The sequence below is a fragment of the Arvicola amphibius genome, chromosome 1, assembly GCF_903992535.2.
Source record: "Arvicola amphibius chromosome 1, mArvAmp1.2, whole genome shotgun sequence".
NCBI classification, from domain to species: domain Eukaryota; kingdom Metazoa; phylum Chordata; class Mammalia; order Rodentia; family Cricetidae; genus Arvicola; species Arvicola amphibius.
In genome coordinates, this window is record NC_052047.1 from 479,912 (window position 1) to 501,120 (window position 21,209).

The following is a 21,209-nucleotide window of genomic DNA, read 5'->3' on the forward strand; positions in this document are numbered from 1 at the left end:
CCTCCCATACCAACAGTATGAGGGGCTTTTCGGGAGCAAAGGCAGACTTACCTCCTAGAACTTCCAGAACTTGAGTCTGCTCAGAGTTAGAGAAGATATTGGCGGGTGCTCTCTGGGTATGCAGTGCCATTTTCCTTGGTATTCCTGCTGGCGCGAGAGGCAGGAGAGCTAAGGATGAGGGCTTTGAAGCAACTGGGGGAACACTCAGGGACAACCCATGGTTTGGGAGACTTAACTCACACAATGGGGGGACTGTGGCACTGGAGGGTTCAATCAGCCCACTATGTCCAATCCTAGAGGGCTCCAGGGTAAATGGACTCTATGGATGGACTCATGCGTTCCATGCTCATACCCTCCCTCATTCTTTCCAGTTTGTTACCATGGCAACCGTGGGGCATGTATCTCTACTCCCACACCATTGTGTATGTTCACATAAGCACACACATAAAGACACCCATGTGTAAGTGAATATGTGTGTATACACACTTGGATGTCCCTGCCCTGCACCTCCCTGGCTGCCTGCTCATCATGCCTGAGTCTTTCCTGCCCAGTATCCAGCTTTTTGCTTGTCTGCCCCCCGAGGATAGCGCAGACTTTGGTTACCACTTCCTACAAGGACATGCTGAGGACTGCCATCCCAGGGAACTGGACAACCGCAGAGTAAGCCTAGGTAGCCTGGTGGTTACTCAGATACCCCTTCACAGTATTGGCCAAAGGCTGGGGGTCTGAGTCATCCTAGGCAACTGGATGCCACAGAAACTATAGGTACTGAGGACAGAGTGCTACCTTTTCAAGATCAGCAGAGGTGCTGTGAATGGCTCTGGCCCAAGAATCTGATAGCTGGGCAACCCTACCCTGGTGCATTTCTAAGCTGTGACATCTTCCATACTGTGCATTGTCAGAAGTCCTGTCCTGTCCCCCAACGTCGTAGCCTCAGCCACAGAATCTCCTTCCCAGATGCTACCTCAGACCTTGAGGGGGAATTACCAGGGGTGGGAGTTGGTTCAGGAATGGGAGTGGTAGCTGAGAGTGAAGGGCCTCGGTTGGATTTAGCTCAGCTGCAGGAGTGGTAAGCTCTGAATTTGAGAGGGCCGCCAGACCCCAGGGAGGATCTTGGCTCAACCTGAGCACAGCACTAAAGATAGCAGGTTGGAATATTTAGATTCTGCACACAGCTGTCTTCAACAGGTGCAGAATTGTCCCAGTGGTGTCCTGAGCTGTGTGGATGGAACCTTAACCACTTACGCTGCCCCCACAAATGATCCTGAGCCAAAGCAGATGCCAAGCCAGTCATCTGCATGCTGTGCCCATGTGTGTGTCAGGTGCTTCTTCTGCCTGAACTCCTGCATGTAGCTTCTGTGCTCTCACCCCTCAACCATACTCCCTGTGGGCCCCAGAGACCGTTTCAGTTCTGGAAGCCTGAGCTGCTGAGGAGTCTGAGTTAAGGTCTAGTGAGGGAAACCTGTTTGGTCACCAGAGGTTATCTAACCAGTTGCTTAAGAGCAGGAAAGGGAGGGGGCTCAGTATGCAGATGGCTGTGAGGGGTGGGGAGGTTTATTTGGTGCCTTGTAGGTCAGCATGCTTTTGCAGCTTCCTCAGGGAGCAATGGTTCAGAAGGTAGGAGTCTGCCTGTCTCAAGCAGGCTCAGGTAGGGATGGGAGTGGGGAACCCAAGATCAGACTTCTCAAGGGCAAGAAAAGATGTGGTGCACCTGGGTATATGGTCTGGATATTTCTGTTCCCAGCTCAGGGAACTTTCTAGGATTCCAACAGAGGAGGCTCAGGGACATGGACTCCAGACCAAATGCAGGCACATTAGGGCCTTAGGGCAGGGGCTCCTCTTCTGACTGCTCAGGATAGCCCCTCCACTCTGCAGGATTCCTCCCTTCAGGATAGCTGAGCGCCTATTATGGGCTCTGGGGTTTCTCATTGCTACATTTTATCCACTTTATATTCACAGTTACATTCTCTTTACAAATAGAGACTTAATGAGGAGTCAGGAGAAGATACTCCATCCCTGTGGACTGTGTGCCCTTCCAAGCTCTGATGCAATGTAAAACTGAGGAGGCTGACTCAAAGACAGCCTTAGGGAGATGTCAAGTCAAGTCACTGCTGGGCATTGGGGTAAAGCCAACCAATGGATGGCTACAACCTCGCCATGCCTGACTTCCACAGAGCCTGCATGCCAATGGCGGACAAAGCTGGTAATGAGCTTGTCTGCTGTTTGTCCTATGGCTGGACAGCTTCAATCTAGGCCAGTGCCTCTCAACCTTTCTAATGCTGCGACTCTTTAATAACCCCCCAACCACAAAATTATTTTCATTGCTACTTCCTAACTGTGATTTTGCTACTGTTATGAATCGAAATGTAGCCAGCATGCCTTTAATCCCAGCACTTGGGAAGCAGAGGCAGGCTGATCTCTATGAGTTTGAGGCCAGCCTAGTCTACAAGAGCTAGTTCCAGGACAGACTCCAAAGCTACAGAGAAACCTTGTCTTGAAAAATAAACAAACAAACAAAAATGAATCATAATGTAAATATTTTTGGAGATAGAGGCTTGCCGAAGGGATCGTGACCCATAGATTGAGAACTGTTGGTCTAGGTGGACACAGTTGCTAGAGAGGTACCTACTCTGGGGACAGTGCCTGCGGAAAACCAGTTTGGGTGCTTCATAGTTCGTCCCCATGAAGCCCGGCAGAGAGGGGTCATTAGGGCTCAGGGCTTGGGATCCCGAGAGTGTGGGCTGAGAGACCCAGAGGTCAGCCCGGTTTGAATGACCTTCAACTGTAAGATCTCAAAACCTGAAGTGGCTCTGAGTGTGAAAACCCGTTTGCACTGGCCAGAAGGCGTATGCATCCAGGGCAGGCAGTTGCAGAAAAGGCCTGGAAGGTTGAAGATCTCTCAGGGAGGACCAAAACAAGGTCTGTAATCTCGCCCCCACTCCCAAAGGCCGCCCTGGGCGGTGCTCGTCTGTTCCAAGAGAGGAACGAATTGTTTGCTTGCTCCAATTCAGAGAAGGTGGGCGACGGATTCCAGAGTCGGTCGTTCATTACACGCCTGTGCAGAAGTAACGTGGCTCCAAGTCTCCGCCCTCCTGAAGTCATCTTGCACACGCAGTCGCAATAACTTCGTAACCAGCTCATCGGGAATGCACCGCTACCCTCCGGCCACCAGGGGGCGCGTCTTCGCTATGGCGCATGCGCTTTCCTGGCTGCAGGAGGAGGCCTTTGCTCTTTGCTGTGTTTTCCGCCTCAGTTAAGCTTCCGGCGCGAAGGTCACGGACAAGATGGTGCCCCCAGTTCAGGTCTCTCCGCTCATCAAGGTGAATCCACCTCACCGTCGCGCACGGTGCTCAGAGCCCTTGAATGCCCCTTACCGCTACCCCGACTTAGCATCGCCCACCCTCGAGACTGCTGGTTGTGCTCTCAAGGCAGTCCCGGGCCTGGCGACCCCTGCAACCCCCTGCCCTGTGCCCCTCTACCCGTACTCCTCCATCTCCGATCCCCCTCATCCTCAGGTAATGAGCCTTCTGCTCTAACGTCTTTTTTTTTTTCTGCAGCTCGGCCGATATTCAGCCCTGGTCCTCGGCATGGCCTACGGCGCCAAGCGCTACAGTGAGTTCGGGGACCGGGAGTGCGGGATTCGGGGTGTGTGGGATTGCGGGGCCTGCAGCTCCCGGGGAGGGGGACGATGCTTGGCCCACAGGGAGCAGGTTGGGGGGGGGAACAGCTACCGGGAGATTCATGCAATATTTTCAGGGAAGAAGTTAATTCCTTCCGCTCCCTAGGTTACCTAAAGCCCCGGGCAGAGGAGGAGAGGAGGGTGGCGGCGGAGGAAAAGAAGAGACTAGATGAGCTGAAACGGATTGAAAGAGAACGGGCAGAAGGTATGGCTTTTAGCCCCACCCCCCACGCCCAGGTTTTCTGGAAGTAGCAAGGTGGCCCATGTGTCTGGTGGAGTGTGCAGGCCGTGCGTGCGTGCAGCATTGCCTTCAGAGAGGCTGCCGATGAACAGGCCCTCTGACCCCTCTCTGTTGACTTCCTGAAGATTCCAGTGAGGTGGGGTGGGCGTTGGGCACCTGGGATGCAAGGGATGGTTTTAATGTCAAAAGTGAGATTCTTTTGGAATTAGATTCTGGATTTTTTTATAAATGCAATCCTGAGGTCCTCGCAGGAGGCCCGAGTGTGTATAACGTGTGACACTGTCTCTTCTCGATTTTCAGCTCAAGATGACAGCATACTCAAGTGAAGCGCCAGTGAGCTTGCCTTGCTTAAGTCGCTGAGGATGAATAAAGCTTTGTCGTGCGATGCTCCGGCTTCCTCTCTTTACTGCCTTGGTTGTTTGCTTCTAGACCAGCTCTGCAGTTGTTTCCTGGGTTTTTATGGGGGAGGGGCGGGTTCAAAGGAATTCGTGATCATTGCCTGGCATGGACACAAAGTGCAGCTCGGGAGGGTGCAATGGTAAGGCCAAGGGGAACTCCAAGGATGCCAAGGAAATAGAGTGGCTTAGCTGCCTGGATGCAGCTCGCTCTGCTCTGAGCTCGACTGCTTTTGTCAGCAGCTCAGGCCCTCCCTGTACAAGGCTGGTGGGGGTTGATGCCTTCCCAATAACTCGGGTCTTGTGCCACCCAACTCATAATTTCCTCAGGGTCTTGGAAGGTGACCCTCCATCTGTACCCCTGGGCTCCTGTATCCTGGCCACTAGTTCTTTTCAGCTTGACACAAACTAGTCACCTGGGAAAAGGGAACTTCTATCAAGGAATTGTCTAGCAAATTGGCTCATGATTATGTCTGTGGGGTATTTTCTTAATTGATGGTTGATGTGGTAGTGTCCGGCCCACTGTGGGCGGTACCACTCCTGGGCAGATGGTCTTGGGCTGTGTTATAAAGCAAGCTGAGCAAGCCAGTAAGCAGCAACCTTCCATGGTTTCTACCTCTACTCCTGCTTGAGTTCCCGTCCTGACAGTCCGTCCTCAGTGATGGACTGTGGAGATATGTAAACCAGAAAAACCCTTAACCCCCAAGTTGCTCTTGGTCATGGTTATTACAGCAATCAAAAGCAAACCAGAAGTGTTACTGCTCCCTCCGTTTTGTGCCTTGTACAGGTTTCGTAGGTTTAGAGATTTTTGATTTTAAAGTGAGTTGAGAGGAACAGCGTGTGTGTGCTTGAAAGCCCTGTATTTGGTATAAAAAAAAGCAGGCTGAGTGAAAAGCTGCTTCCCCCCTCCGCTCCCCCGAAATGGTATCCCACTATCTGGGATTCTGAGGATTAAATTGCCACTTCTTTCCAGTGCTGAAGGCAAACTGCTAGATGTATTCTCTTCCCAGGAATGGGAAAACAAATCCACTGGGATCCCATGAGTTTGTTCTCTGCCAAACAGTGCATGTCTAAAAGCCTAGTCTTGTGAAGTCCCACTGACAGCAAACATCTGCAGTGTTTATAGCAGACAGCTGCTGGCTGCTTCCTTCAGGAGGATCCCACCCAGGCTTTCAGCACAGGCTATCCCCATTCGTGCCACTGCCATTGGATCTCAGCTCTGCTCATAGCCTTGACCCAGCAGAGCTCTCAATGGGTCAAATATGTGTCGTCAAGTGATGTTAGCATGTGTAAAACTGGCAGGTTATCTTCTCTGTTTTGTTCTGACTTCCTGGGCATAAGCCTTTGCTAAAGCAGATGGAACTGAATACCTGTATGCACACGTATATACAAGTATGCACACGTATATACAAGTATGCACACGTATATACAAGTATGCACACGTATATACAAGTATGCACACGTATATACAAGTATGCACACGTATATACAAGGGTAGCGCTCTGACTTAAGACAATTCACAAACCCTTTGTAAAGATCTTTGTGGGAACTTCATCAAACCAGATAAATATGGACTACACCATTTAACATTCATAATTGGCTTTAATTTGAAAAAAACCTTTACAATTTAAAAATATTCAGTTATATTTGATCTTTTTCTTCTCTTTCTAATGTCTTATACCAAGCTGCAGAGTCGTCTCCAGTGGGTGAGTGGCAGGAGGGCCCAGAAGCCAGATAGGTTTTACAGGATACAGCAGGTCGAGGACTTGGGTGCTGGACCACCATTGCAAATTTCTGTGCCCACTGCAAGAGAAGATAAACTGAGTGGTCTCTTTGTCTGCCTTCTATACCTGGTGCCCTCTAATAACACCAGTAGGTTTTCCCTGCAGGGGTTAAACTGGATCTGAGAACAACCCAAGCCGATTATGCTGAGCCTTAGTGCCTGAGCCTCTCCGGTCACTGCGCCCTGATTACTTTCAGCCTTGACCTCCCAAGACCCAGAAGCTATGGCCACGGAGAACCCTAGGCCCAGGGTAAATAAACCCTGGAAAAGATAAGATAATATCACCGGGTTTCTGATCTGGGGTGCAGTGGGTTGTTAACTGAGTCACAGGATACAGGATAGCACCATGCCAATTTAACTCTTGCTTAGCTCACTGATTTTGCCTTTGTGTTGTGTCTAATTTAAGTTTGCTCTTTTGTTTCTGATGATAGTTTTGAGGGATTACAGGCATGTGCTACCACACCTGGGAAGGAACAACTACTTATATGAAAGAAAAGAGTTGATAGGAGTTCAGTGAGCCTTCTCATGTATAGGAATATGCTAGCCTTCCTGTCTCAGAGCACATTTCGGTCTGATCTGTTATCAGCATGGCATGAACAGCCATGTCCCTTGAAGGACAGGATAAATGGATGGGACATTCTTTGGCTCCAGGGCCTCAGCCTCAGCAGCTGGGCTATATGAATTAGCCTCCCTTTCTGACTGCTTGGTGATTTTCTGCCATGTTACAGCATTGACTCTGAGGGGCCCAGACCTTTCTTGGCTGCTATTCTGTCTTCTTCCTTCTTCTTTTCTTCCTCTAGGGCCTTGACTTTGGCCTCATACTCATCAGCCAGTGCTTTCCACTCCTTCCTGTTATTCTGCAGCCGGTCATACATGGGCAGAATCTCTTTGTGAAAGCGAGAAAATTCCTAGAGGGAACTGAGAAGTCACTGTGCTGTCCCCCTGCTCCTGGAGGGCTCAGATAGTAACTCTTCAAAGGCCTCGGGCTTCCCTGCCGCCAAACTCAACAGACTGAGGATGCTCTCATATCTGTGACATATTTTATTTTAAAAGTCAAAAGGACGGTGAAGTGAGGCCCCACATTCCCTGGTACCATGCTTGTAAGTGACCACGACTGATCCCCAGGTCAGTGGCTGCGTGAGCTTGGTTCCCCACCCTCAGGCTGTTTCACATGGGGCTGAACCCTAGCCTATGTCACATAGAGTCGACCAGCATAGGAAAGAACCTCTGAAGTCTTCCCTTTCCAGATAGTCCCCAAGGAGGAGGATGGATAGGAGCTTGTGTGAGAGGGAGCTGTTGGATGTAAGTACTTCTGATAGAGATCTAGCAGGATGAGCATCCCAAGAATAGAGCAGGGAATGTCAGCTGCAGCAGGGCTGGAAGCTTCAACAAGCCCTGCATCTGCTTTCAGGTGATGTAGATGGACCGAGGAAGACAGTGGGGCCTCCAGGGACCCCCCCTCTTCCTGCTTGCCTGGCTGCTTGGGATCATACAGTGTCTGCCTTACAATGTGGGGTCTGTTATCACCGAGGACAACCAGAGTGGGTGGAGCTGGGGTGTTATGTGCACCCACACAAGGACACTGTAGTCAGGCCTATCTTTCGAGTCTCTCCAAGTTCCTGCCTCGTGTCCTACAATCAATAGCAGAACTCAACCCTTGGCATGCAGTGGTGCCTGATCAGCTAGTAGGAACACAGCTGCTGTCGTGTTCTTTAGGTTGTATTGGGGTGTGCCAGCGGAGACAGACTCAGGCTCACCTCCACGTTTTCACCCAAACCTAGTAGGCAAGTTGCAGTCATTTTCCTGGGGACAGTGTGCCCATTGTGAGTAAAGTGACTCTCTGAGGCAGGGGTCTTTCAAGTGAGACCTCAGGGTGAGTAAGGACCTTCTAGGAGTGCACTAGGTGCTTCTGAAGGACATTCACAAATTTTGGGACAGACCATTGGCTGGGCAAGTAGAGATGGGTGTTGTGATAGGGTAGGTGGACAAGTGTAGTTGCACGTGAGACCTTATCAGATAAAGGTGGAGACCACACCAATGTCCCTGCAAGATCACAGCTGGGTCCAGCCAATTCCCCACCCATTCTCGGCCAGTCCACCCCAGGCCACATAGAACACCTCTGCTGCGCACCTTGTACACGAAAGTACATACAAAGTCGATGAAGCCAACTTGCAGCTTGGGGAGCTCAGCTGCTTTGTTCCGGTCCATCATGGGCTTGTGGAGGAAGCACAGGTAGATGAAATGGATTCTGCTCCTCCCTATGAGACTTTGTTAGCTGGCAAAGGTCTCTTTCATGCTGAGTCTGAACCTTGCCCAAAGCCTGCTCCAGTCAGGTAGAGCTGGCTTGGGAGATAAAGCCTTCACCTCCCATATCCCCAAGTGGTCAAAGCAAACCTATATAGTTCCTAGTTCATATGTGGATAAACACCATCCCTGGTGTTAGCTGTGGGCCTACCCCTAACTGTAATGGCCTCATTGTCTGTCTTGCCATAGACTACTGCCTCTACTCCTCCCCTTTTTCCCAGGGTTGCCCTTCTCGGAGTTGCCATCCCTAGACTGCCCTGCCTACTGTACATACTGTGCAACTGCATAGGCCCTGGAGACTCTTGCTTGTGAGCCACAACCTGGATATTCCAATTTTTTGTGATTTATATTCTACAAGATGCCAAATTACCCCTGTTCGCTTCAATGACCCCTCAAATCAAGGTTACGACTTCAGGACCTTAAACTCCTAGGGTCTGAAGCACTACCAAGTGTTCTAATTCACCTGTCAAGATGAAAGATTCTGGAAGCAATACTCACAATGGGCTGTTGATCCAAGACCGTCCTTTCTAAGTCCCCTTGTTCCCAGAACTCAGCAGCCACCAGAAGAGCGACCTGAGCACACACAAAGCTTACAGTGGAGTTCTATGTTGAGGAGCAGCAGGCCCTCCCCCTTGAAGCTCTGCAGGCAGCGTTCATATGGTGCCTCTCACTGTTGTATCCAGAAATTACTTCAAAAATCTACACCATTTTCCTGTAGCTCCCTAGGTGAAGACCCAGGATAACCTGTGAAGGGCTATTCTGAATCCAGATGGTCATCAGTCCTGACCTTGCTCTGGACTTCCCAGGGCTTGGTGATAGCAGACAGGTCACATGCGGTCATCATCATGGCCCTGTGGACAGACAGAGCAGACTATATGTCCTTCTGAGAACAGAGCGAACACATTTTCTCAGCATCTCTGAGACAGTCCTGGGGAAGGTGCTGGGCCTGAGTCACCACCTTGTAGGCAAAGAAGGGGAACTCTGAGGATGAAGCAAGAGATGATCAAGGGTTCTAACGAAGGCTTTCTGATTCTGAATTCTGTGCTGGTGTCCGTGAATCCCCGGACAGATTGAGCCAGTGCTTTTGTTCAATTTAGAGAGAGCTACTTTTGCTTTGGAGTCTCCTATCCTTGGGGTTAGGGAGGTCTGCAGGGCTAACTGGCCAACAATAGACCTGTTACTTACATGACTATCTCCTTTCGTGTTGTCTCTAGGGATAAGTACTCAACCCAACTCTTCTTGTCTTCGTAGTTCTTGGACTCATCCACGATCTTCTGGAACATTGTTCTTTTCCTGGTCCCAAAAGGAGGGGAGGAGGGGCTGACAGATTGGTCATGTTGGCTGAGGGCTCCACCCAAACTCCTGCCCCTGATGCATTCTTACTTGAAGTAGAGGGCCAGGTCAGTGGCAATGATGGCAATGTCCATGAGGTGGATCACATGCTCGTGCTGCCGCCGGTTCAGGTTCTGGTAAATGTTCAAGCTCTGTGGGGACCCCAGGTGGTGTCGGATTGTGGCAGATGTTGCCTGTGGTACCCTTGGTTTTGACTCTCGGGGCCTACTCTGTCTACTCCCCTCGCCCTAACCTGGCCTTTGTTTACATGATCCCAGATCAATACTGACCCCAGATCAATCTTATGGCTACGTCTCCAAGCAAGGGTAGACGACATCCTTGTCCTCCTTTGGTGTCTGTCCTCTTCCTGGGAGTGTCCTGGGTCAGATATCTTTGTCCATTTCCATGATCTATTGTACCTACTAGTGGGCATTCCTGGCAACTGCCCCTTGAAGCAACTCTTTCCCCTGTGGGGACATCTCTAGATAGGAGCCTGTCCCGTAGCACCTCACGCTGGTAAACCCACACTTCCCCGGGTCTCCTGTCTGTCTGCCACAGCCCAAAGGAGGATATATCACCAAATCAGGAACAAACCTCCTCTGCCAACAGAAACTTTCCAAATTCCAGATGGTGCCGTTCTAGAATTGAGGAGCCATGTAACTTGGCTAGAGGATTCTGGGATCTGTTGCATATTTTGTTTAAAAAGAAGACACAACAAAAATCAATGTTAGAAGGCAGTCTAGGATGAGGTCTGACCCACCTGGCACTGCACCTTCAAGGTGGTCCCTCTCAGTACTGATTGCCAGACTGCAAAGACTGACCCTAAGGGAACCTGACTTACAGTTTACCATGCCCACCACGAGCCTGCCCTCCCCATAACCTACTTCATCTGGTACAGGTTGTTGGTACCACGATGGTCGATGTCGTGGCACAGGCCAGCAGTAACCATGGCAAAGGCCTCCAGGTCTGTGTAATAGCTCTTCAGTTTGCCTGTCTGGGGGAGAAGTCCAGTTCTGGGTCCTACCGCTGACCCAGCTCTTTGACTCCAGAAAGCAGAGGTTGAAGGGAATGTGGGCCTAGCCCAAGCCCATTCTTTTGCCCACCCAGGTCCCCTCCACCCATTTCCAGGACTGAGCAAGAGCAATGAGCATCCTTGGACCTGAAGGTAGTTAGCTGCGGTCTTTGCCTCAGCCCCATGAGTCATCTTACCCTATCCTGTTTACATGCATACCATGAGTAGCGTAAACATGGTCTGGGCTACATTGAACCCATGGCGCCAGTTATGGTAGGTGATTCTCCGATAGGCTTTGCTGACAGAGAACAGGAACCGCACCAGGACCTGGGGGAGCAGAGGACATGCAGGCTCTGGAAGTCACACATGAGTCACACAACAACACCACGTGAGAATCCACCTAAGCCTCTCAGACTGCTTGCAGTGGAGCTGGTCATACCCATTTTCCTACTTCTGTCTTGTTGGCCTCAGAGCCCTTGCTCTTTGTTCTTTTTGGCCCCTTCCTGTTTGGGAAGGGCTCTCACGCAGTAGAGCTAAGGATAGCTCCAGCTGTTAGAAATTTGATGCCTCTGTCTCCATGGCCCAGACCCTCAATGGAAAGAGGACCCTTGGGATGTGGGATACTTTGAGAAGCAAAACAGAAACATCTTTTGAATGGGTCAGATGTGTGGTCTATGAGCAGGAAGGTAGATCGCCTGTATATTTTCTTCAAGAAAGAGAATGCAGGCTAAGGGAGCATGCTAATATTTCCATTATGATATTTAGGGTCAAATAATTATTTGGAAATATTTTTATTCTGGTACTACCTTTTAAAAACAATTTTTCTGTTCTATTTTCCTTAGACTTTAGTAAAAATCCTTTCTGAAACACCAGCCTGTCACTCTTGTTTTCTGGGGAGCATGAGAGATTATTTATTCTTCACGTGGGCTGTGGGGACACAGGTGTGGAGGTTGGATGCATGACAGAGTGAGAAGCCCAGGGAGGGCTCTGAGCTGTAATAAGCTTCCCTTCCTCCCAGTGGTGATCCCTGAGGGGTCTTCTGTAGGCAAACCTATAGGATGCTATGCGCGTTCTATTCTAGCGAGCAGCTGCTGCAATTCCCCCAGGATCCTATGCAAGTTCCCTGTTTTCCTATGATGCCACAATAAAAATGTTGTTTGGAACACCTAATAAACAAATTTTCCATCCATCCATCCATCCATCCAATCACTTATTCTAGGTATATTCCACTGGTTCTGCGATGGACATATTTGCCACCAACACTGTCTTTGGAACCCATGGACCACCCCCCTCAATCACCACATGCCTTTCACCTCTTAGGGAACCTGTAACCCTTAACCACCCCTCCACCTCCTCTTATCTCCCACCTCCTGGGGAATCTGGAACTTGCGGACTACACCCAGCTCATAGTACATCTGGATGCCACATTTGACTAGCTCCAGCTCAGTACACTCCAGATCGGAGAAGTGGAACTCATAGATGTCAAACTGGGTAGGCCCTGGGAGTTCTTCTTTCTGTAAGAGAGATTATGGGCTGAGGGAAGCAAGCCTACCACACCCCCACTGGTTCTTAACCTTTCTTTTTCTCTGAGCCTTTGTCCAGGAAGACACTCAGGTATCTCTGCTGATGTCTGCCTTCCATTGCTCAAATTTATAGCTAGATCACTCATATTGTCCCAACCCACCCTATTGCACTGTTTCTACCCGCCAGGTGACTAGAAGGTGATATGCTTGCCTGACTTGGTAGCAGTGATATTGGAAAAGCAAACATAAAGATATGTACACAAAAAGTTATAGAGGCACATATGTAGATTCAGACCTACCCATCTGGACACATGGGAACATATGTGCACACTCACGGCACACAGAACCATTGGTACTCAGAACATGTTTTGAATGCATCAATAAACTCCAAAACTATTCAGTAAAACAAACAGGTAAATCACACAGGTGATAGGAAAAGGTAGGTGTCCCATAACTGTCAAGTTGATGTAGGGATATTCTCTGTGAGACACACAAACGTGTCTGTATGTGCCTATACACACACATGCATGAATACACAAGTGCACACAGAAGTATGTAAACATATGAACACAGCTATACCTAAACTAGGGGATGTAGCCCCTGGTTACTCCTGTAGGGAGGCAGCACAGATGGACACTTGGCCCAAATTGTGCCTGCACGAGCTAAAACATGCCTGGTTCTGGGAAACACAGAGGAGGCAGGAAGGCAGACAGAGTCACTCAGCAGGGCAGGTATCAAGTAGACTCCAGCTGGACACTCTCAGAGTCAATACTGTCACCTCTGTTGGGAAGTGTGGACATTCCTACACAGGTAACACTAACGTCATGAGAGGATGCTGTGTGTGTCAGGGCTCCCTCCTGCCACCCATAAGAGCAGCTTGTGTCCACTGGAAGCGGTTCTCACCAAGATTTTCCCCAGCTCATCCTCCTCACAGTCGGCGGGCTCTTTTCCCAGGCGATCCCTTGTTGGCTAACAGAGAGTGACAGGTGAGTTGTGGGATTGAGTGATAGTATCACTTCACCCTATATGCCAGAGTTACAGTGTCACCCGTACCCCATGTGATAGGCTGGCAATATCACCCTTACCCTAGGAATGACAGAGTGACAGGAACCCCTTCATTCCACAAATGTTACACAGTGAACTCATTACCATTCCCCCACAAGGGACAGGACGATAGTATTATCGTTACCCTATGACTGTAACAAAGTGACTGTCAAGTATCACGTCATGTGACAGGATGGCAGTATCATGCCCATCCATAAGTGTGTCAGTGGCAGTGTTGCCTTTACCCATGTGACAGTGGCAACATCACCTTCACCCGGGAAATGTACCAGAATGATGATGTGCCGTCATGGAACATGTTGAACACACGGCTCCTGATCACTGAAGAACAGCAGTCTCCTTGTGCTCAGACACCCTCAGTTCCAGGTATAAGCGGTCAGTTCTGGGAACCCTAACTTTTCTTCTTTTCCCTGTGCTGTCCTTAGTGACACACACGGATTACAGGTGGAATAATGATGGTATAGGAAGGCTCTGGTCACCCCTGCTCACTGCTTAGGATGAGACACAGGGAGTGTCTGAGTTGTACAGTATGTATGCAGGATCAGAGTTAGACGTAGCCTGGGTCCCAAAGATATGCCGTTATCAATGATCTCCCTTTCTTCCCAGACAAAGGGGCCCCATAGAATGCCAGGCACATTACCAAGATTGCCTGGATTTCGTCTTTGTCGCACCGCACATGGTACAGAACCATGTCCTGCGCGATGTCCTTACGGTTCTCCAGCTTGTTCATCTTGTCGTAGGTGTCGGTATTCAGCACTGACCATCCCAGGAACTGTGTCAGAGACTGGAGGGAGACAACAGTGTCCCCCCATTAGCAAGTCACTCTGGTGACTGCTTACTGTGTTCTACACCTGTGACTCAGTGGCCAGTTTCCCACACTGCTGCAGTACGGTGGATGCCTCCGAATGAGGTCTCCAGAGAGAGAACTTTGGGGAACTATCCTTGTCCCTTCTCTCTGACTTAGTGCTTAGCAGGGTCCAGATGTGTGTGGAGAGGGGCAATCCTCACTGCTGCCCCACACCATCAGAGATGGTCATATTTGTCCATGTGTGGTGCTGGATATTTACCTCCATGAGAACTTCATCTTGATCGTCGAAAGGTTTCCCGTCTTTCCTGTTGTAGAAGGTTGCTACCCCCACTATCTCCTCCTTCTTGTTGACGATGGGCATGGAGAGAACGTTCTTTATCACCCACCCAGAATCATCCAGGGGCCCCTGCTGCAGGAGCAGAGAGAAAAAGGCTGCTTCAGGTGTGGTCTGATGAGACTTGGTACCTGGGGGTGCTGGTAGATCTCGGTTTCTCTGCTCTCAGAGCTTGAATACTGTCTCTTCACTCTTACTGTCTGTGAATTTTATCTTCATAGGCTTTGTGTTGTAGTTTTATGGGCTGGAGGAAGCAATTTCCCCACCGTAGCAAATGTCAAGAGCACATAAGGGGTCTAGTCTCCACGAGTACTTCTTAGAAGCCTTGCTCTTAAAGCTCTTACTAATTGCTCAACAAATGAACCCACATTTCCACTTTACATTGGACTCTGAACATTATATAGTTGGTTTATTATGTCTTCCAACATGAAATATGGATACTATTTTTTTGACCTGTTCCTTCAAGAGTTTGTTGTGACATAGCATGTTCCTAACATGACCTCCCTCAGGAAAGTGCTATGTGGCCCTGGGCGTGTTTACCCAAACCCTGGATGAAGACAGGTAGAGCCGAGAAACTCTAAACCCTCATTAGTCCCAGGCCAGAGAAGTTCACCAGACCAGGTTCAATCAAGTGGATACCAAAGAAAATTCAGTTGAGTCCTGCCAAGGTTGAGTGAGCCTAAAGATTAGCTGACTTCTCCTAAACAACTGAGCCCAGATGAACCCAGGGAAGATAAACTAAAACCAGACTAGACCAGATGAGACCAGACAGAATCCACTTAGCCCAGATAAGCTTTCTTGAGTCCAGTCAAGATCAGTTGAGATCAGATAAGGTCACCTGAGACTAAGACAAGATCACCTGCGTCTAGCCAAGACCAACAGATTCTAACTGAACCCACATAAAATCACCCCAGTTGTAGACCTGGAAGTACAAATACACATTTCTGGTATGTTTCTTAGTCACTGAGAATGAAATTGTTCTTTTATTTTTCTTTTGTTTTTTGATTCCAGGTTGACTTTGGAAGCAAATTTGAAGCAATCCTTCTGCCTCAGCCTTACAGATATGAGGGAAGTTGTTTTACTTGTGTGTATATTATACACATGTGCGCGTCCATGTGCATGCATGTGGAGGCCAGAAGTCCGTGTTGAAGGTTTTCCTCTATTGCTTTCCAATTATTTCCATGAGGTAGGGCCTCTCACTGAAACTGGAGCTCACTGACTGGCTAGATTAAATGGCCACCAAGCCCCCTGAATTATCTTGTCCTTCCTGCTTCTCACCCCACAACCTAGCACTGGGATTATAGTTACACACTACCATGCCTGTTGTTTGTTTGTTTGTCGTGGGTCCTAGGGATTAGAACTCAGATCCTCATGCTTGCGTAGAAAACACTTTACCTACTGAGCCACCTCCCCAGCTCCTTAAAGTTGTTCCTGATGTGGAAAAACCTAATTCAATCCACCATTACTGAAACAAAATACCCTCTTTTCAAGTAAAACACAGTTTCTAACAATGAGTAGGCAGATTACCTGAAAGTTGAACATTTCGTCAGCTGAAGCATTCATGATGTTACAGATCTGGGAAGGATCAGAAGCAATTCCATTCTGAGCAACTGAGTGTGCAAACACAAGCACTAATCTACTTAGCCTTGCCTATGAGAGGAGCTTCTAACTAGGCAAGGTGAGTAGCAGCTAGCAGGAAGGGCTAGCAGGACGGGCTAGCAGGAAGGGCTAGCAGGAAGGGCTAGCAGGAAGGGCTAGCAGGACGGGCTAGCAGGACGGGCTAGCAGGAAGGGCTAGCAGGAAGGGCTAGCAGGAAGGGCTAACAGGAAGGGCTAGCAGGACGGGCTAGCAGGAAGGGAAGGGCTAGCAGGAGGCAGTAGGCAAGCAGGCATTGCAGCACCGGCAAGGACAAGCCAGGGCCTGGAGAGGAGTACTCACAAATCCACTTTCTGCTACGTAGGTTGGGAGGCCACTGGCCAGGGCCCAGTGATCGGCTGGGGGTGTGCTGTGGGAAAAGAGCAGAGGTCAGAGGAATAGATGCTTAGACTGTGAGATGAACCAGAGCTTGAGTTCACTTCATGCCCTTTTCTGAGCTCAGGTGGGAGGGGTAGGAAACTGATGAGGACTGAGGAAGCCAGGAGGAGGTTCCTTCCATTCTGCCATGTTGGATTTCCTCATTTTGCAGGGTTTCCTCCCTTTCTGGAGGCTCCCGACTTCAGCTGGCCTCTGGAGAGTCAGCTGACTCTGCAGACTGCAGTCCTGATACCTGAAGTCTACTTCCTTCTTGGAGCCTGTTTGGGATGTTGACAGACTTATAGGTTCATGAAGTCATTGGCCACATAAACATAGGCTCATTGTCCCTCTAGACCTGTGCTCTGTACCAGACTTTCCTTTGGAGTGTGATGATGGCCTCACCTTTACCTGCCAGGGCTGAGATGGTTGAGTTGCTGCTGCTGCTGGGGCCATCTGGACAGCTCACTTGACTCCCTAGATATCTGCTTCAGATATCTAAGTGTCTTAGGCTCGTCACTTCCCTCTTCATTTGCCTGTGTTCCTCCTCACTGTCCTGGGAAAGCCGTGCTGGCTCTACATAGACACCCTGGAGATGGCTAATCCAGAGGTTGGTTTGGGGGATGTTCCATTCTGGAGTGAACCATCTGTCAAATCCCAGCACTTACGGAATGACTTTGATGTCTTCCTTGCCATGGAGGATATAATCAATGACTTTGTAGAAGACAATTTCCTAAGAAACAGAACACATCAGTGTAGGGACTCCTGGTCAGCTTCTCAGTAGAGTCTTTGTTGAAGGGAAAAGAGAATAGCAAGTACCCAGACACAACTGTGCACAAAGATCTGGATCCACAGATGACACATGCACAGCCCCATGTAATTATGCATGTGTGTGTATGTGTATATGTGTGTGTGTGTGTGTGTGTGTGTGTGTGTGTGCCTGCCCATACATTCTCTCTGGCACTCATACTCATAGATGTGCATTGCACATTCAGGTTTAGATCTATTTTTCCTTTATCACATTTAACCTCACACCATCTAGGACCATACTCCACACATACACTAAAATTCATGTGCAAGCATGTCACAATGTTTATAGGAACTCTGGCAAGCTAAAGCTGATCTAGAGAATCCACCTTCATTGGGCAGTGCAGGAATTGAGAGCAGGTAGGTATTTGAGGCTACTCTATTTCCTTATCCTTTTCAGGGGAGCCCCATTGTGGGGTGCTTGCCACCTATCAGCTTGACTTACCCGGCCATCCGGTGTCCGTGGGCCTGAGTATGGCTGGGCTTCCCCCATCAGCACAGGCCAGACATCAAAGAATTCCTGGGCAGAGAAGAGGAGAGAAAGGAATGCTCAGTCTGCGAACTGTGCCCCCATAGGAAGAAGGCACCTGAGAATGTGAGACCTCACCTTATCCTTGGTCATGTCCAGGAGGCCCACTGAGTACCGGTCACAGTTTAGGTAGGCCCGAACAGTGTAGAAGGCCTTGTGGAACTGCCTTTCGATGTCTGTCAGCTCTTCAAATACCTTATTGGCTGACCAGAGCAGCACCTGGAGGGGCGGCACACACCTCTGAGTAAGAGTGTCAGAGAGAGAGAGAGAATGTGTGGGCACACACACACATACACACATACGCACGCACACATACATGCACACATATGCACACACACGCTCGCGCACACATATGCACATACATACACACGCGAGCACACATACACACATACATGCATGCACACAACACACATGCACGCACGCACACAACACACATACATGCACACACATATACACACATATGCACACACGTGCACACACGTGCACACACGTGCATGTGCACACATACATGCACACCCACCCACACATGCACACACACCTGTTGCCTGACCTGTCTGACCTCAGCAGCTTTGCAGGTCCCCTCAGTCTTGGCATCACAAACACTACAAGCGTAGTTCCTGCAGAGTGCCCAGCTGGCCCTGAATCCCAGAAGGACACTGAGTGTCAAGGTTTTCTGTGAATACAGGCTTATTCGTGTCTTGACTCCAGAGGGAACCTGGAAACCCACTGAATGATGAGCTCTCCAGGCTTACTTGGGGTGTGTTGCTGACACTTACTACCTAGTGCTGGCTTCGTGCTCAGTGAATGAGCAAATGAGTGGAAACTAAAGTCACTGTGGACTTTAATGGCAAAGATCCAAGTAACCAGGGGCTGGAGAGATGGCTCAGAGGTTAAGAGCACTAGCTTCTCTTCCAGAGGTCCTGAGTTCAATTCCCAGCAACTACATGGTGGCTCACAACCATCTATAATGAGATCTGGTGCCTCTTCTGGTGTATATATGTTAACAGAACATTGTATGCATAATAAATAAATCTTTCTAAAAGAATCCAAGTAACCATTCTCATCTACTCTGTGTTTAGCCCAGGGGGCACCATGGTCTGCAGTGTAAACAGCAGACACTTTCGTGTCTCAGCAAAGTGAATTTGAAAGTGACTTTTGTTAATAACTACATAGGTCCAGACCAGGTGCCAGAATCTCCTTCCACAAGCCTGGGCCATGAGAACGTGGATTCTCAAACACAAGTCTCTCAAGTCATCTATCCCACCAGCCTAGTCAGTCCTCCGACTCTCAGAGGCCTGGTCCATAGCAGAGTCCCTTCTCCATGGGCCTTCCTTGGGGCTTTCTTCCTGCCTGTCCGTCTTGGACCTGATGAACTCATATCCCATAGCCCTCTCAGTAGGAGGTAGCCCTTCCCAGTCTCCGTCTCATTGGGTGACACAGATCTTATTGCTGTAGAAGCATGCCTTCCGGTCCTTACACCCTGACCCCTGGCTCCCACAAGTTCACACTCAGCACTTTCCACACTACTTGCAATTTCCCGAGAAACATGAATCTCGACAGCCTCAGGACTGCTTCTTCACCTTTACACCAAAGCCTAGCCCTGGACAGCTTAAACCACGGTTCTCAGCCCTGAGATCTCGGTCCAAGCTCTCCCAGGGCCACCTTTGCCTCTAACACTTTGGCTCTGCCTTGTTCACGGTTGATTTCTGCTTACCTGTTATGCACCTCAGCCTTGCTTCTCCGTGACAAAGTTGAGTGTCACAACCTTGAAGTGTGGCCACTCTGCTTGGATAGTCTTGGGACGGAAGGGAACATGGGCTCCTGATCTTAGGACGTGGGGTGATGACATTCGTGGTGTCTCAGAAAAACACCTGGCTGATTGCATGTGTATATGTATGTACATGTGCACGCACGTGTGTGTACATGCGTGAAGAGTGTGTAAGCCTGTGAGCGTGCATGTGTGGCTGTATGAGTGGAAGTGTATGGGTATTGAGTGTGAGCATGTGGTGTGTGAGTGAATGGCACATAAGTGAGTCACCAAGGCCTGTCCTTAGATATTCCCAGAGCTTTATTTCCTAGGTAGTCAGGGCCAACCTCTCACTGGTGTTTGGGGTGTTTGTCACAGCTGCTGGCGGCAGATTCAACCGCATATTTGACTTTGGAGTCATACGAGAGTTGGTAGCTCAAACTATTCTCTCGGGGAGAGGGACGGAGTTAGGGACCACAGTGTCCAGGGCTAGCCTCCTTTTCTCTTGCCCCCTTTAGAGGTCTCATATCGCCTTCCCTCTGTGGCTTGGTTCCCCAAGAGATTACGTGTTCTGTGAATGCCATCACATATCCAGTTGGGAAAACAAGGTCTGTTGAGACCCTGAGGAAATGAAGGCCCGGAGGGGAGAGGCACATCCAAGGCAGTCGGACTGAGATCATTACAAGCCTTCTGTACCTTTCTTCTTGTTTTCATTTTTATGTTTCCAATGGTCTCTGGCATACACAGTAATCGAAGGAAGATCAAGCATGTGCCATTACCTGGGTCAGATCAGGACCCCAGGATTGCTCTGCTTGCCTGACAACCCTGCTGGCCTATGATCACAGTGCTCAGGACCTGTGTATCAGCAGCCTCTGGCTTCACACAGCAGCTTTGCAGGCAGGAGCAGCATGCTTTGTTGAGGTACAGCATCCCTGTCAGGGGCTCCTCCTGTGGGAGAGGCACCCAGGCTTTGCATCTCCCTCCCTGACTGGTGGGCACTCACTGCTGAAGTCTCTGCTCTACTCTATGCCCAAAGGACCCTTGGCCTTAGCCCTTGCCAGTCCTTTCTTCCTTTCTACCCAGACACTTAGCTCTTCTGAATAGCCTATCTCAGGCTTACCCCAACTCTGATGCCAAAAAGAGCATCCTTGATCGTAAGCAAGAGAGGAGTGTCTGAGGCCAGTACCAGAGCCTCAGTGGAAAGGCACTTGGGGCAAAGCCATAGGAGCACTTGGACTTCAAGGATGTTGGATTTCGTGCTCACATGAATTTTTTGGCTTTAAAATATGGGAGACTTTCTTCCTGTTTTCTATTTCCACATCTTCATCCTATCATCCCCTTTGAATTGGTTCTTACACAAGAGTTAAGATCAGGTTTGTTTTCTTTCTGCAGTATGTGAAGACCGTCATTCAGTGACCTCTACCCTATTGTGTGATCTTGGTGCTTTTGTGGAAAACCTAATTGATTTGGCTCCATTTCATAGTCTGATATATTTGGAATATATAAGTTGATAAAACCTATATATTCTACCCAGAACTATTGCTTGGGAAATATTATGAGGAATTGAGGTATGGCCTTGGAGGAGGTGTGTGATTGGGTCAGGTTTGGGGGTTTTTAAAGACTTGTTCAATTTCCAGGGTTTT

General features: G+C 49.3%; 2 protein-coding genes across 2 annotated transcripts in view; one reads left to right on the top strand and one right to left on the bottom strand.

Moving 5' to 3' along the window:
* Positions 1-3,214: 3,214 nt before the first annotated feature.
* Atp5me (ATP synthase membrane subunit e) lies at positions 3,215-4,305 on the top strand. The gene is made up of 4 exons (XM_038348412.2): positions 3,215-3,320; positions 3,558-3,612; positions 3,786-3,884; positions 4,221-4,305. The coding sequence occupies exons 1-4, from the start codon at positions 3,285-3,287 to the stop codon at positions 4,244-4,246; spliced, it is 216 nt and encodes a 71-aa protein (XP_038204340.1). The 5' UTR covers positions 3,215-3,284; the 3' UTR covers positions 4,247-4,305.
* A 1,751-nt stretch (positions 4,306-6,056) lies between these two features.
* The window catches only part of Pde6b (phosphodiesterase 6B), a 39,014-nt gene continuing 23,861 nt past the window's right edge, over positions 6,057-21,209 (bottom strand). Inside the window, exons 4-22 of the mRNA XM_038337775.1 lie at positions 17,898-18,038; positions 17,736-17,810; positions 17,152-17,216; positions 16,412-16,478; positions 16,001-16,048; positions 14,399-14,548; positions 13,972-14,115; positions 13,173-13,238; positions 12,114-12,260; positions 10,966-11,073; positions 10,619-10,728; positions 10,329-10,416; positions 9,786-9,886; positions 9,588-9,695; positions 9,190-9,253; positions 8,901-8,975; positions 8,229-8,312; positions 6,850-7,006; positions 6,057-6,118 (exon numbers count right to left, since the gene is read on the bottom strand). Coding sequence (XP_038193703.1) covers positions 6,057-6,118; positions 6,850-7,006; positions 8,229-8,312; positions 8,901-8,975; positions 9,190-9,253; positions 9,588-9,695; positions 9,786-9,886; positions 10,329-10,416; positions 10,619-10,728; positions 10,966-11,073; positions 12,114-12,260; positions 13,173-13,238; positions 13,972-14,115; positions 14,399-14,548; positions 16,001-16,048; positions 16,412-16,478; positions 17,152-17,216; positions 17,736-17,810; positions 17,898-18,038 — 1,860 coding nt within the window. The remainder of the gene's footprint in view (positions 6,119-6,849; positions 7,007-8,228; positions 8,313-8,900; positions 8,976-9,189; positions 9,254-9,587; positions 9,696-9,785; positions 9,887-10,328; positions 10,417-10,618; positions 10,729-10,965; positions 11,074-12,113; positions 12,261-13,172; positions 13,239-13,971; positions 14,116-14,398; positions 14,549-16,000; positions 16,049-16,411; positions 16,479-17,151; positions 17,217-17,735; positions 17,811-17,897; positions 18,039-21,209) is intronic.

What these genes read in the sequence shown, in the direction of transcription:
- Atp5me (XM_038348412.2), top strand. Translation starts at nt 3,285, where the DNA reads ATGGTGCCCCCAGTTCAGGTCTCTCCGCTCATCAAG. An exon ending in CTACGGCGCCAAGCGCTACA is followed by an intron (nt 3,613 to 3,785) that starts GTGAGTTCGGGG and finishes TCCGCTCCCTAG; the next exon opens with GTTACCTAAAGCCCCGGGCA. An exon ending in TGAAAGAGAACGGGCAGAAG is followed by an intron (nt 3,885 to 4,220) that starts GTATGGCTTTTA and finishes CTCGATTTTCAG; the next exon opens with CTCAAGATGACAGCATACTC.